This window comes from Aethalodelphis obliquidens, unplaced genomic scaffold, assembly GCF_003676395.1.
Source record: "Aethalodelphis obliquidens isolate GAN/ISIS:26980383/991018 unplaced genomic scaffold, ASM367639v1 scaffold32, whole genome shotgun sequence".
NCBI classification, from domain to species: domain Eukaryota; kingdom Metazoa; phylum Chordata; class Mammalia; order Artiodactyla; family Delphinidae; genus Aethalodelphis; species Aethalodelphis obliquidens.
This window is the reverse complement of record NW_020837976.1, coordinates 12,836,553-12,853,717: the sequence shown is the minus strand read 5'-3', so window position 1 is coordinate 12,853,717 and position 17,165 is coordinate 12,836,553. Positions and strand designations below refer to the sequence as shown.

Here is a 17,165-nt window from a genome sequence, read left to right as displayed (position 1 = left end):
TGTTCCCCAAACTCCCTGTGGCTTCATTTTTACCCAAACTCTTCCCAGCACTTCTGTTCTGAAAAAGGTAAACATTCCCTTTCCTCGCCAAATCTCTTTCGATGCCCTTGACCCCATTTTTTCCCTCCAGCCCCAGGGTCATTGTTCCACCAGTTTCCCCTCCTTTTTCCTATTATTCCTTCTCACGGACCTTTCTCCCATCTTACAAACCTGCTCCTTGTGCCGTGTCCTAAAAGCAAAGAAAATCAAATCGAGGACAATACCGTTCTCTCCCCAAGCTTACTTCCTAAAGCAACTGTCAGCTTTTCCCCCGACACCAACAAGGTGTTTTTATTTCCTCCACTTATTCTCCTGATTTGGTGAAGGTGGAATCTCCTCTCGCATCACTTTCACGTTTGTGTGTCATGCCCTTGTTAATAAGCCGCTGCCATCTAGGTGTATGGATTCAGCATTTCTACAGACCAATTCTCTAAAGAACTCTTAATCACCTCCCAGGAGGCAGATTTCTTTCTTTGGCCTATTTTCAGGCTTCATCCTATCTGATCTCTCCAACAATTAATACTCAGCGCTGTTGGTGATCCCTCTTTCTAAAAACGTCCTACTGTTTGTTCTCTGATGTTGAGCTGGTTTTTCCCCTGATGTTCCTCCTTTTCTCAGCTTCCTCTTTTTCCTCTTGCCTCTTAAATGTATGTATTCCCAAAGATCTGTGCTTCGTTTAAGCGTATTTATTCTATGGCGTTGAAGTTGGATTTTTATGCTGTCTCAGTTTCCTTTCTCCAATTCCTCAGCCCCCTCCTGGACCCATCATTCCACTGAGTGACCCCAAAGGACCCTTCCAGTCCTCGTTGTACTTGACTCCTCAGCAGATTTAGACACTGGTGACCGTTCTGCTCCCTTCCTTCTATTTCCCTGACACGTCATTCCTTCATTTCTTTCAATCTTTCTGGTGTCTTCCCTGGTCCTATGTAAGCCCTTCCTTTTCTACCAAAACATTAAATGTTCGAGTTCCTCAGGGACTCTACCCTTCTCACTGGGGACTCACTTCCAGCTTCAATTACCTGGATATGGAAGACTCACCAATGTTTACCTCTAGCCGACACTTCCTTGAGTTCCAGACACATGTCCACACAGTTTAGTATTAGTCTTGTTATAATCATTTCTAATAATTCTCATTGGAAGTTGGGCATAAATAAGGAATTTGCATTCTTACAGAATTAAGGCTGTTGACTTAACAAGTGTGAACACTGGTGTTCAGGATGGAAACACATGGTTTCTGAGGATTTCATCGTTTAACTCTGCAGTATCACAGCTGATGTTTATACTAATGACCCTCATCGGACAAGAACACATTCTGCTTGGTAAAGTCTGTTTTCTACACAAGAATGTTTGTAATGTATTTTAGAAAGATTTTTCTCTAAAATAGTTAAAACATTTTTTAAAGTTCTAGGTATTTATCCTCAGTGACTTCACTTTGGGATGAAGTTGGCTAAGTGAGGTCTTGCTGAATGTTGTCACATAGAAATTGGCACTGCCCACATGGGAGACAGGATGGATATTTCATGAATTTCCTCTGAAGGATTATAGAAGATGATCCATATTTAAAAGTGTAAATCGGTTCTTAGTACGGCGCAGGAGGGCCTGTGAAAGTGACTCTAGGATTTCATTGTTACGGTACCTGCTGTCGGGGAGTTTGCATGGTGAGACTTCTTGGGCAGGTTGAAGATCTGTTCGCCGGGGTCGGGAGGAGGAATTGCATCTTGCCCTTGTCGTGCTTCTACGGGGTCATACTCCTTGCCATCGTAGTTAGCATCATAGAACTTCTTAAACCACTGAATAAAATCCAGGTTGTCCTGGAAACGCCCTTTCACGAGCTTTTCCACTGGAATTACCTGCAATATAAAATCACCTGGTGAGTCACGACCCTCAGCCTTGTTTGTATTGAATACAACTGAAGTGTTCCCTAAATATAACTTTACACCTGCAATTCATGTCTGCTGGCCTCTCCCCCAGTGTCTTAGCCAGTGGTACTCCAGAATTCATATAATTTTTCATTATATTAAAGAAAAATTAAAATGTCGTAGTTGGTTCTCCTGGAATATTTAATACATCTGAACAAACCATACGAAACAAGGAATACCCTGAGCTGTCAAGAGGGGCTGACCCTCTTCGTAGAATGTTTATTGCCAAAGCATATCCCCCCCAAAACATGGGTCTGGGATGTTGTGCTGTTTCAAGGTTGAAAGGTTTTCCTTATTTCTTTGTAACACTTGGTCTAGCTGTGTTGGAATAAGCTCTTAAAAGGACTGTAGCTATTAGAGAGTACGAATGAATAAGACTCAAGTCAATGAAAACTCACACTAATCTAACGGTTCCTATGAAACAAAATGAGCTTTCATGGAGTGTCTTTACAATGTAGAGAGACAAGCATAAAATAAAAACAACTAACCACAAAACAGGGCTCAGTAATTCATGGGTTACACTGGAACATAGTTAATGTGCCAGGGGGGTACACGTCTTAAACAGGTTTCTTTTTGTATTTTGTAACTATCTTATCAAGACTGGGTGTAAATTAAGTGTTTTTAAAGGGCAGTCTAAAGAGCCAATCAGTATTCCCTTTCGAGGTCTTTTCATTGTACTATTTAAGTATTTTCATGTTTTCTGACTTATAAGTTTTGTTTATGCTGGTATTGTGATAGTTTTAGAAAGTGCCTTCTTGGAGCATAAGGCCCTTTAATTAACATGCTACTATATTTTGCTCTCTGCCAAACGTGAACATTTATAAACAGTTTTAGATGATGATGATGCATTAGCCATTCAAAGCAGGCACTTAACTTCTGCTGACTTAACTTAGCAATTCCTATCAAAATGAAAGTTCCGGGGTCATAAGTTCAAAATCTGAGGTGGCGAGGAAATATTTGTACATGTGCTTCCCACGTGCTGTCACAGGCTATGACAAACATGAACAGGGATCACTGTCTCTATACCAGGATCTTTGGGTAGAATCATAGCATATTAAGCTAGAGAGGCCAACAAAGGTCATAAAGGTCAGTGTTCCTCCAGTACAAGAATTTTATCTTCAAATTTCTTTTTTTTCTTTTTTTGGGCCACACCGTGGCTTGCAGGATCCCAGTTCCCTAACACAGGATTGAACCTGTGCCCTCGGCAGTGAAAGCTGGGAGTCCTAACCACTGGTCTGCCAGGGAATTCCCTATCTTCAAATTTCTTAACAATGGCTGACCCACTCTCGAGTGTACACTTCTACGGAGATATGGAGTCCCCAACTTTGTTACATAGCAAGTTCCGTCAATAAACCTATGAATGGGTGTTTCTTTCCTTTTTGATGTAGAAACATGTATAGAAAAATGATACAGAAGTGTACAGAGAAGTGATGCTAATAAGGAAGAAGAATCTATATAACTCTGGTTTTGAATAAATACAGAAGGAGCTAATTGGAAATTAAGCACAGCAAAGGATATCAAGTTGAAAAGGAGTCAAAAAATTAAAATATTAAAGAGGATATATGTTTTGCAATAAAAATTGTGAGAAAATGAGAAGCCAAAATTTTCTTAATATTTTGATAAGAATGCTTTGATTTAGGAAGATATTAATTGCATAAATTAAAAAATATATACAGTTCAGCAAACTTTTCTTTCCTTTTTAACCTCTATCTCTTATAACCCAAAATTTAAATTTTTTTTTTTTTTTTTTTTTTGCGGTACGCGGGCCTCTCACTGCTGTGGCCTCTCCCGTTGCGGAGCACAGGCTCTGGACGCGCAGGCTCAGTGGCCATGGCTCACGGGCCCAGCTGTTCCGCGGCATGTGGGATCTTCTCGGACCGGGGCACGAACCCTTGCATCGGCAGGCAGACTCTCAACCACTGCGCCACCAGGGAAGCCCCCAAATTTAAATTTTTATTTCCATAGCCTATTTATTGCTACTATCTATGAAAAGAAAACTTTCTATTTCTCCCCTGCTGTTTTTTCTCTTTTCCCTTATTCAAAATTCATTTCTTTCCAAACTATTCACTCCAAGAGCTATATCCTAAATAAAGACTATGAACGTAATATGTACTTGAATAGCAGGAAACATGCAGAGCCTGAAGGGGCTTCAGCAATAGTCCTCTATGGGGGAAAAAGGACTCTAGTCTAACTTCATTTGTATCACTCTAGAATAAAATTATGAAGTTCAAAGTGGGTGAAAGAATATTTTATGGACATTGAGTGAGAATCTGAGTGTATATACTGGACACTTTAACATGCAGTCCTCGCTTTAATTTCATAACCACAGGGAAGGGGGTTTTAGTCCCATTTTACAGATGGGTAAACTCAGACTCAAATAATTTAAATAACTTGCTCAAGTCATGGTGCTGGGATTCAAACCCGTGCCATTTCTACCGTACTATGCTATTTCTTTAAAGAAACAAAACACTCAAAGAACCACAGTGGCATCTGGCAAACATAAAAATTTCTCATCTGCAATGCTAATACAGAATAGCAACATTTCAGCATTCATAATTTCTGTTAGCGTTTTTAGTCTAATGGCTACAAGTTTAGAAATCTCCTCAAATAAAAACCTCATGCAAATATGGGAAGTGAGGGTTGGCGCTTTATGCCCAGTACAGGACCCAACCTACTATAGTGATGTCAAGATATATCCCATTGACACATTTTTGGATTTTTGCATCTCTGCATAAAAACCATTTTAAGCAAAGACAATGCATTTTATGGAGGTACAAGTGTGTCTCCTACCTTATCAACATTCATTCGCTTAAACGATGCTTGCAGAAGCTTAAAATTGTGAATGTACTCATGTTCCAACTTCGCTTGAAATTTTACTTTCTTCAAACTAATGCAACCAGGAAAGAGCATGTCCATGAACTGGCAGTAGGCTGCTCCTGGAAAGAGACAAGAAAAGGACCAGTGTGAGTCTGACTGTACCACGTGCGACTGAGGGTTGCTGGGCAGGAGGGAGCTGGGAGCCCAGAGCCCTCAGCCCTCCTGCCGTGTGTGCTCCTCTCCTCATTGCACCCACATCTCCTCATCCACCAGGGGAGGGTGCTGGTGGGCAGGGATGTGCCTTGATGCAGCTCCTGCCACTTCCCCATCCCTAACCACTGTGATACCGACGCTGTTCACCAGAGCATCACCAGATTCCACAAACAGTGAACAGAACTTCATTCTTCAACACCAAGGAAATCAGCGTATGAACAACTCTTCTTAGCTTCTATCAGAAAAAAAAGGAACATATTTTTCCTTCCATCTAGCTGCTACTGGCTCCAAATCATTAAAATACATAAGAGAAAAATAGCAGCAAATTTCAACATGAGCAAACTACATGAAATATGGAGCTCAAAAAAATATGCATACGCCACCCGAGCTGTTTTATGTCCACCCTGCAAAGTGACTGAGGTGAAACCATTTAACGAAGCCAACTAACACCAAGAACAGTTGTATACCGATTTAATTTCAGTCCAGAGCAATGAGGTTCCTATATTAACGTGAAGGATGGAGACATGGAGACGCTGAAACTTACAGAAGTTCAGAGTCATGCCATTTATGACTGAGAAATAAAAATAACAGACATGTTCAATGAGTTCCCTGAGGAAACAGTCATAGAAAAAAGGATATTAGTAAGTCTTTCATATATATATATATATATTTTATGCAGAACTCTTAGGTCATAACAATATCAACTAGAAAATCCCAGGAAGATCATACATATCGACTCACAAAGGCTAAAGGCATTTAGAAATTCCAAGCCAGAATGATTATTTTTCTTTTACAAGTAGGAAAAGCAACTGAGTGGTGAGAACGGAACAAATGGCCATTTCTGTGTTCTTTCTTTCTTTGCTTCTCCAGATCTCTTGGTCTGTTTCTGTAACGTGTCAACGATATGCCTTTCTGAACACAAAGGGTTCTCCTCCATCCTTTGGTATCAAGGTTTCTGTGAGGAGCATTTCATTCTGTTTGGGCGACTCACATTTACACAGGAAGAGCCCACTTGGTCTCTTGTGTCAAATAGATGTTGAGCATCCTTTACTGAGATAGGAATCCCAGGAAAGAGGGAACCAGATATTAAGAATCTAAAGGCTGCTACAACAGGAAATGGTGGGGCAACTCATTATTTGTAGGCAAGAGTATAAAGTGATGAAATATAGGCCACAATAAACATTACCTCCAGAATCCTTATATCTGTGATGCTTCCTTTAGATGCCAATACCCTAAGTACAAACTGGTACTTTTGTAGTCAAGCAGATGGGTTCTCTTAAAAACAAGACAAAATAAAACAAACCAAAACAAAAAACACTGGAGGAGGTGAGAGAAGCATCATAATCTTGGGGGGCATTCTTACAGCCATCATCCAATTATTCAGGTCCTCCTTTTGAAGCGCCACCAGATGGAGCCAATACCAAAAGCCATTCAACATGATTTTTATACAGATGGGGGTGTCTACACACAAGTGTCTCATTACCTGCTCTTTAAAGAGTTATTTTCACTTTTGTAGTGGTTAGCATAAAATTTACTTATGGAGACACCGGTATCTACGTGCTCGTACAAATCCAGCAAGCAAATCTTCCAAAATTAAAAAGCAATAACAGCTTTTGAAACAAACAAAAAAAACCCCACCAAACTTGAATACAGAGCGTGAAGGAAGAAATGAAAAATCATCTCTGGTCTCATCATCCAGAGAAAACCACTGTTAATATTCTGGCATATAACATTCTATTTTTTAAAAAATTTAACAGACCATGGTTCCCTTTCTGGATCATTAAATATTCGCTACTGACATTTTTAATGGCCTTCTGATTTTTATATCATGCTTAGCAACTTTCCCAAGCCAAGATTACATAAATATTCATGTGTATTTTCCTTAAGTACTTTTATGGTCTCAAGTTTCACATTTACATTCTGAATAGACATGGAATTTATTTTGGCCTATGATATAAAGGACGGTTCTAATTTTAGTTATTCCAAATGTTAGTGGAAATTTTTGGCTCCCCAGCATTCGGACACCTTCCTATCTGACTTGATGCACAAGGGCCCTGCCTCTCACCACAGTACCGAAAGTGGGCAGATATCCCTTTCCCAACACCCAGGGTAAGATGCAGGCCTGTGACCTAGGCTCTGCCTTTGGATGCTCTTGCCCGGGTCTCAGAGTCTTAAGGGAGTGAGTGAAACATGCAGGGATCATTAGAAGTTGGTCATGGTGGCAGCGGTGGGATCTAGCAGATGCTTCAGGAGCACAGCAGTATCCTAACCATCCTAGTCCAGTGGCTCAAGGGAGGATCTATTCCTAGTTTCTTCACATCTTTTGGATGCTGTCACCTTCTGAGCTTGGTTCCCCACTGACTGTGAGAGCTGCCCAATGTGATTTCTGTAAATCTGTCTCTGCTTAAACTTGCCAGAATTATTTTCTGCTATTTTCAACCACAATTGCTGACTGATAAAATTAGCTAGGTGTTGAACACCATAATTTCATAGATAATCTATACTTTTCCCACTGAGGAATCACTAATTTTACTCTCTCTCTGACTTTCCAAATACATGCATTTAAAGTGTCTTCAAGGTTTTTTTTTGGGGGGGGGGCAGGTCCTGTCCCCATGATAGTTTCACAGTCTTCATTATTTAAATACATATATAATATGTATTACTATCTGTAGAATAATTTCTCCTCTCCTTTTTCTCAAAATTTTCTTAAATTCTGTCATGCATTCGTTCTTTCCATTATAATTTTGAATTATAATGGCATGAAGAAACTAGATCTTCATTCATGGCATGAAGAAACTAGATCTTAAAAATTTAGTCATTTATTGAGATAGCCTCATCCACCAGAGGGCAGACAGCAGAAGCAAGAAGAACTACAATCCAGCAGCCTGTGGAAAGAAAACCACATTGACAGAAAGACAGACAAAATGAAAAGACAGAGGGCTACGTACCAGATGAAGGAACAAGATAAAACCCCAGAAAAACAATTAAACGAAGTGGAGAAAAACAACCTTCCAGAAAAATGGTTCAGAATAATGATAGTAAAGATGATCCAGGACCTAGGGAAAAGAATGGAGGCAAAGATGGAGAAAATGAAAGAAAGGTTTAACAAAGACCTAGAAGAATTAAAGAACGAACAAAGAGAGATGAACAATACAATAACTGAAATGAAAGATACACTAGAAGGAATCAATAGCAGAAAAACTGAGGCAGAAGAATGGATAAGTGTCCTGGAAGACAGAATGGTGGAATACACTGCCGCAGAACAGAAAAAGGAAAAATAATGAAAAGAAATGAAGACAGCCTAAGAAACCTCTGGGACAATATTAAAGGCACCAACATTCACATTGTAGGGGTCCCAGAAGGAGAAGAGAGAGAGAAAGGACCAGAGAAAATATATGAAGAGATGATAGTTGAAAACATCACTAACATGGGAAAGGAAATAGCCACCCAAGTCCAGGAAGTGCAGAGTCCCAGGCAGGATAAAGCCAAGGAGAAATACAACGAGACATATAGTAATCAAATTGACAAAAATTAAAGACAAAGAAAAATTATTAAAAGTAACAAGGGAAAAACAACAAATAACATATAAGGGAACTCCCATAACGTTAACAGCTGATTTCTCAGCAGAAATTCTGCAAGCCAGAAGGGAGTGGCATGATATATTTAAAGTGATGAAAGGGAAGAACCTACAACCAAGATTACTCTCCCCAGCAAGGATCTCATTCAGGTTCAACAGAGAAATCAAAAGCTTTACAGACAAGCAAAAGCTAAGAGAACTCAGCACCACCAAACCAGCTCTACAACAAATGCTAAAGGAACTTTTCTAAGTGGGAAACACAAGAGAAGAAAAGGACCTACAAAAACTAACCCAAAACATTTAAGAAAATGGTAGCAGGAATATACATATCGATAATTACCTTAAATGTGAATGAATTAAATGCTCCAACCAAAAGACACAGGCTCACTGAATGGATACAAAAACAAAACCCATATATATGCTGTCTATAAGACACCCACTTCGGACCTAGGGACAAATACAGACTGAAAGTGAGGGGATGGAAAAGATATTCCACGCAAATAGAAATGAAAAGAAAGCTGGAATAGCAATACTCATATCAGATAAAATAGACTTTAAAATAAAGAATGTTACAAGAGACAAGGAAGGACACTACTAATGATCAAAGGATCAATTCAAGAAGAGGATAAGACAATTATAAATATATATGCACCCAACATAGGAGCACCTCAATACATAAGGCAACTGCTAACAGCTATAAAAGAGGAAGTCGACAGTAACACAATAATAGTGGGGGACTTTAACACCTCACTTACACCAACAGACAGATAATTCAGACAGAAAATTAATAAGGAAACACAAGCTTTAAATGACACAATGGACCAGATAGATTTAACTGATATTTATAGGACATTCCATCCAAAAACAGCAGATTACACTTTCTTCTCAAGTGCACATGTAACATTCTCTAGGAGAATGTACACACATCTTGGGTCACAAATCAAGCCTCAGTAAACTGAAGAAAACTGAAATCATATCAAGTATCTTTTCTGACCACAGCGCTATGAGGTTAGAAATCAATTACAGGGAAAAATAACATAAAAAACACAAACACATGGAGGCTAAACAATACGTTACTAAATAACCAAGAGATCACTAAAGAAATCAAAGAGGAAATAAAAAATACCTAGAGACAAATGACAATGAAAACACGATGACCCAAAACCTATGGGATGCAGCAAAAGCAGTTCTAAGAGGGAAGTTTATAGCAATACAATCCTACCTCAAGAAAGAAGGAAAATCTCAAATAAACAATCTAACCTTACATCTAAAGGAACTAGAGAAAGAAGAACAAACAAAACCCAAAGTTAGTAGAAGGAAAGAATCATAAAGATCAGAGCAGAAATAAATGAAATAGAAACAAAGAAAACAATAGCAAAGATCAATAAAACTAAAATCTGGTTCTTTGAGAAGATAAACAAAATTGATAAACCTTTAGCCAGACTCATCAAGAAAAAGAGGAGAGGACTCAAATCAATAAACTTAGAAAAGAAAAAGGAGAAGTTACAACAGACAACGCAGAAATACAAAGCATCGTAAGAGACTACTACAAGCAACACTAAGCCAATAAAATGGACAACCTGGAAGACATGAACAAACTCTTAGAAAGGTATAACCTTCCAAGATTGAACCAGGAAGAAACAGAAAACATGAACAGACCAATCACAAGTAATGAAATTGAAACCATGATTAAAACCTTCCAACAAACAAAACTCCAGTACCAGATGGCTCCACAGGTGAATTCTACCCAACATTTAAAGAAGAGCTAACACCCATCCTTCTCAAACTCTTCCAAAAAACTGCAGACGAAGGAACACTCCCAAACTCATTCTACAATGTCACCGTCACCCTGATATCAAAACCAGACAAAGATACTACAAAAAAAGAAAATTACAGACCAATATCACTTATGAATATAGATGCAAAAATCCTCAACAAAATACCAGCAAACAGAATCCAAATACACATTAAAAGGATCATACACCATGAATAAGTGGGATTTATCCCAGGGATATAAGGATTCTTCAATATACGCAAATCAATCAACGTGATACACCATATTAACAAACTGAAGAATAAAAACCATATGATCATCTCAGTAGATGCAGAAAAAGCTTTTGACAAAATTCAACACCCATTTATGATAATAACTCCCCAGAAAGTGGGCACAGAGGGAACCTACCTCAACATAATCAAGGCCATATATGACAAACCCACAGCAAACATCATTCTCAATGGTGAAAAACTGAAAGCATTTCCTCTAAGATCAGGAAAAGACAAGGATGTCCACTCTCACCACTATTATTCAACATAGTTTTGGAAGTCCTAGCCACAGCAATCAGAGAAGAAAAAGAAATAAAAGGAATACAAATTGGAAAAGAAGAAATAAAACCGTCACTGTTTGCACATGACATGATACTATACATAGACAATCCTAAAGATGCCACCAGAAACTACTAGAGCTAATCAATGAATCTGGTAAAGTTGCAGGATACAAAATTAATGCACAGAAATCTCTTGCATTCCTATACACTAATAACAAAAGATCAGAAAGAGAAATTAGGGAAACAATCCCATTCACCATTGCAACAAAAAGAATAAAATACTTAGGAATAAATCCACCTAAGGAGGTAAAAGACCTCTACTAGAAAACTATAAGACACTGATGAAAGAAATCAAAGATGACACAGATGGAGAGACACATACCATGTTCTTGCACTGGAAGAATCAATATTGTGAAAATGACTATACTACCCAAAGCAATCTACAGATTCAATGCAACCCCTATCAAATTACCAATAGCATTTTTTACAGAACTAGAACAAAAAATCTTAAAATTTGTATGGAGACACAAAAGACCCCGAAGAGCCAAAGCAGTCTTGAGGGGAAAAAACGGAGCCAGAGGAATCAGACTCCCTGACTGCAGACTATATTACAAAGCTACAGTAATCAAGACAATATGGTACTGGCAGAAAAACAGAAATGTAGATCAATGGAACAGGATTGAAAGCTCAGAATAAACTCATGCACATATGGTCACCTTATCTTTGATAAAAGAGGCAAGAATATACAATGGAGAAAAGACAGCCTCTTCAATAAGTAGTGCTGGAGAAACTGGACAGCTACATGTAAAAGAATTAAATCAGAACACTCCCTAACACCATACACAAAAATAAACTCAAAATGGATTCAAGACCTAAAAGTAAGACCGGACACTATAAAACTCTTAGAGGAAAACATAGGAAGAACACTCTGACATAAATCACAGCAAGATCTCTTTTGACCCACCTCCTAGACTAATGGAAATAAATACAAAAATAAACAAATGGGACCTAATGAAACTTAAAAGCTTTTGCACAGCAAAGGAAACTATAAACAAGATGAAAGACAATGCTCAGAATGGGAGAAAATATTTGCAAATGAATCAACAGACAAAGGATTAATCTCCAAAGTATATAAACAGCTCAGGCAGCTCAATATTAAAAAAACAAAAAATGCAATCAATAAATGGACAGAAGATCTACACAGACATTTCTCAAAAGAAGACATACAGATGGCCAAGAGGCACATGAAAAGATGCTCAACATCACTAATTATTAGAGAAATGCATATCCAAACTACAATGAGGTATCACCTCACAGCAGTTAGAATGGGCATCATAGAAAATCTACAAACAACAAATGCTGGAGAGGGTGTGGAGAAAAGGGAACCCTCTTGCACTGTTGGTGGGAATGTAAATTGATAGTAGCCATTATAGAGAACAGTATGGAGGTTCCTCAAAAAACTAAAATAGAATTATCGAATGACACAGCAATCCCACTACTGGGCATATATCCTGAGAAAACCATAATTCAAAAAGACACATGCACCCCAATGTTCATTGCAGCTCTATTTACAATAGCCAGGTCATGGAAGCAACCTAAATGCCCATCAACAGACGAATGGATAAAGATGTGGTACATATATACAATGGAATATTACTCAGCCATGAAAAGGAATGAAATGGGGTCATTTGCAGAGATGTGGATGGACCTAGAGACTGTCATACAGATTGAAGTAAGTCAGAAAGAGAAAAAGAAATATCGAATATTAACACATATATGTGAAATCTAGAAAAATGGTACAGATGAACCAGTTTACAAGGCAGAGACAGAGATGTAGAGACAGAGATGTAGAGATAGAGACAGAGATGTAGAGAACAAACGTATGGACACCAAGGCGGGGAAAGCGGGGTCGGCAGGGGGTGGTGGGATGAATTGGGAGGTTGGGATTGACATATATACACTAATATGTATAAAATAGATAACTAATAAGAACCTGCTGTTTAAAAAAATAAATTCAAAAAAAATTTAATCATTTATTATGTAATGATAGAGGTTTATTGAAATATAATTCATATACCATAAAGTTCAATCTTTTAAAGTTTATAATTCAGTGGTTTTTAATATATTCACAGAATCATGCACCTATCACCACTCTCTAATTCCAGAAGAGTCTCATTAGCCCCCCACCTCCCCAAACAAACCCCATACATATTAGCAGCCACTCTTGATTCTCTCCTCCCACCGGACCCTGGTAACCACTAATCTATTTTCTGTCTCTACAGATTTACTTATTTTGGCCATTTCATATAAATGCAATCATAAAATACGTGGCCTTTGTGTCTAGTTTCACTCACTTAGCAAAATCTTTCCCATGGTTCATCCATGTTGTGGCACATATCAGAACATCATATTCCTTTTTATGGCTGAATAATATTCCATTGTATGAATGTAACACATTTTATTGATTGAATCATCAGTTGATGAACATTTGAGTTGTTTTCACTCTGGGGCTATTATTAGCAATGCTGTTGTAAACATTCATGCAGATGATTTTGTGTGAACCTAATTTTCAATTCTCTTGGGATATACCTAGGAGTGGAAAATGGTACCACTGTGTTTTAACATTTTGAGGAACCGCCAGACTGTTTTCCAAAGCAGGTGCTCCATTTCACACTCCCACCAGCAACATATGAGGGTTCAAGTTTCTCCAGATCTTCACCAACACTTGTGTTTTTGATTCTAGCCATCCTAGTGTGTGTAAATTTTGATTTGATTTCCCTAATGGCTAATGATGTTGAACACCTTTTTCATATGCTTTTTTACCATTTGTATAACTTCTTTGGAGAAATGTTTATGCAAATCCTTTGCCCATTTTTAAAGTGGGTTAAATGCCTTTTTGTTGGTGAGTTATTAAGAGTTCTTTCTACATTTCGGATACAGGTCGCTTATCAGATATCTGATTTGCAAATATCTTCTCCTGTTCTGTGGATTGTCTTTTTCTTGATGGTATCCTTTGAAGCACAAAACTTTTTCATTTTGATAAAAACTTCATCCATTTTTTCTTTTGTTACTTGGCTTTCGTCACATCTAAGAAACCACTGCTTAATCCAAATGCATAATGATTTCACTTACATTTCTTCTAAAAGTTGTATAGTTTAGTTCTTACATTAAGGTCAATGATCCATTTTCAGTTATTTCTTCTATATGGTGTGAGGTTTGGATCCAAACTTCATTATTTTGCATGTGACCATTCAGTTATCCCAGCACCATTTAATTATCTTGGCACTCTTGTTAAAATCAATTCATTATAAATATATGGGTTTATTTCTGGACTCTCAGTTCTATTCCATCTATACACCTATCCTTGGGCCAGTAACACTGTCTTGATTACTGCAGGTCTGTAGTCAGTTTTGAAATCAAAAGTAGAAGTCCTGGAACTTTGTTCTTCCAGTTGAAGATTGTTTCAGCTATTCTGGGTCCCACGAATTTACCTATTAATCTCAGAATCAGCTTGTCAATTTGTGTAAAAAGGTAGTTGACTATGTCTGCATCTCTATTCCTGCCCTGCAAATAGGTTCATCTGTACCATTTTTCTAGATTCAACACGGACACGGGGTGGGAGGGAAGGGGCGAATGGGATGAAATGGGAGATAGGAATTGACATATATACACTACCATGTGTAAAACAGATAGCTAGTGGGAACCTGCGGTATAGCACAGGGAGCTCAGCTTGCTGCTCTGTGGTGACCTAGATGGCTGGGATGGGGGGTGGGGTGGAAGGGAGGTCCAAGAAGGAGGGGATATATGTATACATATAGCTGATTCACTTTGTTGTACAGCAGACACTAACACAACATTGTAAAGCAACTATACCCCAATTAAAAAAAGAAAAAGAAAAAAAAAACACAGAATGTTCTTTGTGGGGAAAAAAAAAGTAGGTGAGATTTTGACAGGGACTGAATTGAATCTAGAGATTAATCTGGGGAGTACTGCCATCTTAACAACATAAAGTTTTCCAATCCACGAACATGAGATATCTTTCCACTTAAGTTCCTCCAATGATATTTTAAAGTTTTTAGTATATAAGTCTTATACTTCTTTGTTAAATTTATTCCTATTATATTCTCTTTAATGCTACTTTAAGTGGAATTGTACTCTTAATTTTATTTTTGGATAGTTAATTAATGTTAATAAGGTTGATTTTGGGGTACTGATCTTGTATCCACCAACCCTGCTTAACTGACTTATTAGTCGTAATAGTTTTTTGTTGGTTCCTTAGGATTTCTACATACAAGATCATGGCTCTGCAAACAGAGATAGTTTTACTTCTTTCTTTCTAAGCTGAATGCCTCATTTCTTTTTCTTGCCCAATTGCCCTGGCCAGAACCTCTAGTAAAATGTTGAATAGAAGTGCCAGGAGTGGACATCCTGTCCCGTTCCTTGTCTTAGTGGGGAAGCATCTATTCACTGCTAAGTATGATAATAGCTATGGGTTTTTCATAGATAGCATTATTATCACACTGAGGAAGTTTCCTTCTATTCCTAGTTTTAGTGTTTTTAATCATGAAAGGGTATTGAATTTTGTCAAATGCTTCTTTAAATATCCACTGAGAGTATCATGTGGCTTTTGTCCTTTATTCTATTAATATGGTGTATAACACTGATTGCTTTTCATATGTTAAGACAACCTTGCATTAATCCTATTTGATCATGGTGCATAATCCTTTTTATATGTTGCTGGATTTATTCTGCTAGTATTTTGTTGAGGACTTTTACGTCTATATTCATAAGAGATACTGGTCTATAGTTTTCTTGTGATGTCTTTGTTTGTTTGTTTGTTTTGGGCCACTCTGTGCCACATGTGGGATCTTAGTTCCCTAACCAGGGATCGAGCCCATGCCACCTGCATTGGAAGCATGGAGTCTTAACCAATGGACCGCCAGGGAAGTCCCTGGTTTTGTTATCAGGGTAATATTGGCCTCACAGAATGAGTTGTAAAGTGTTCCCCTCTCTTTTGCTTTTTGGAAGAGTTTTTAAAGGATTGGTGTTGGTTTTTCTTTAAATATTTGGTAGAATTCACTATTAAGTTATTTGGGCCTGGGCTTTTCTTTGTGGAAATCTGTATTGCAATTACTAATTCAATCTCTTGTTTTATAGGTCTATTCAGAATTTCTATTTAAGTAGTTTATGTCTTTCTAGGTATTTATCCATTTCATCTAGATTACTGAAAATTATTGATTTTTAAACATTTACTTCTATTGTTACAGAGTTATTACTCATGAGTGCTAATAAATTTCCAGTTATGTCTCTGGTTTTCTAGGGCGAAATCAATGCAGAAAGTAATGCCTTTGTTATACCATATATACATGTATATGGTATACAAAAAATATGTACCAACTACCTTTCCAACCACCATGGAGATAATAAAAATGGTTTCCTTCTTTGATTAATATGATCAGTCATAATCATTGATTTCCTAATGTTGAATCATCTTTGCATTCTTAGACTAGTCCTACTTGGTAATGTTTACAAAGTCTTCATTACAGTGCTGGTTTAGATTTGCAAACTCATAAGTGAGACTGTGTGCAACATTTATTGTGTGCTTTTGTCTTATTTTCTTATGGCTCTTTTAAGTTTAAAAAATAAATATAAAATATGGGAGGGACTTCCCTGGTGGTGCAGTGGTTGGGAATCCGCCTGCCAGTGCAGGGGACACAGGTTCGAGCCCTGGTCCGGGAAGATCCCACATGCCGTGGAGCAACTAAGCCCATGTGCCACAACTACTGAGCCTGCGCTCTAGAGTCCACGAGCCACAACTACTGAGCCTGCATGCCACAACTACTGAAGCCCACGCGCCTAGAGCCCGTGCTCCGCAACAAGAAAAGCCACCACCATGAGAAGCCCACACACCGCAATGAAGAGCAGCCCCCACTCACCGCAACTAGAGAAAGCCTGCACGCAGCAACGAAGACCCAACGCAGCCAAAAATACATAAATAAGTAAATAAATAAATAAATTTAAAAAAATTAAATAAAAACTTGAGTGCTAAAGTTAAAAAAAATTTTGATTAGAATCCTAACTGCACAACTTGCTACCTGTATGTCCTGGGCTTTTCACACCTTCCCTATGCATTTCAGAGCCCCATGAGCATCAAATAAGCTGACTAATTTTTTCAATAAACAATAAAGAAAGGGTGGATCACATTAAGATTTCCAGTAAATGGTATGTTATATGATCATTTAGGTATAATATCGTATGCCATCTTCTAGAGTCAAA

The 17,165-nt window shown here is 38.0% G+C and overlaps 1 protein-coding gene across 2 annotated transcripts in view; it reads right to left on the bottom strand.

The window, feature by feature from the left end:
* Window positions 1-17,165, bottom strand: part of MAPRE2 (microtubule associated protein RP/EB family member 2) — a 162,034-nt gene that overhangs the window by 35,234 nt on the left and 109,635 nt on the right. For both annotated transcript variants that reach the window (XM_027127728.1, XM_027127727.1), the window contains 2 exons: window positions 4,749-4,894; window positions 1,676-1,889 (listed from right to left, as the gene is read on the bottom strand). In XM_027127728.1, the coding sequence (XP_026983529.1) occupies window positions 1,676-1,889; window positions 4,749-4,894 (360 nt within the window). The remainder of the gene's footprint in view (window positions 1-1,675; window positions 1,890-4,748; window positions 4,895-17,165) is intronic.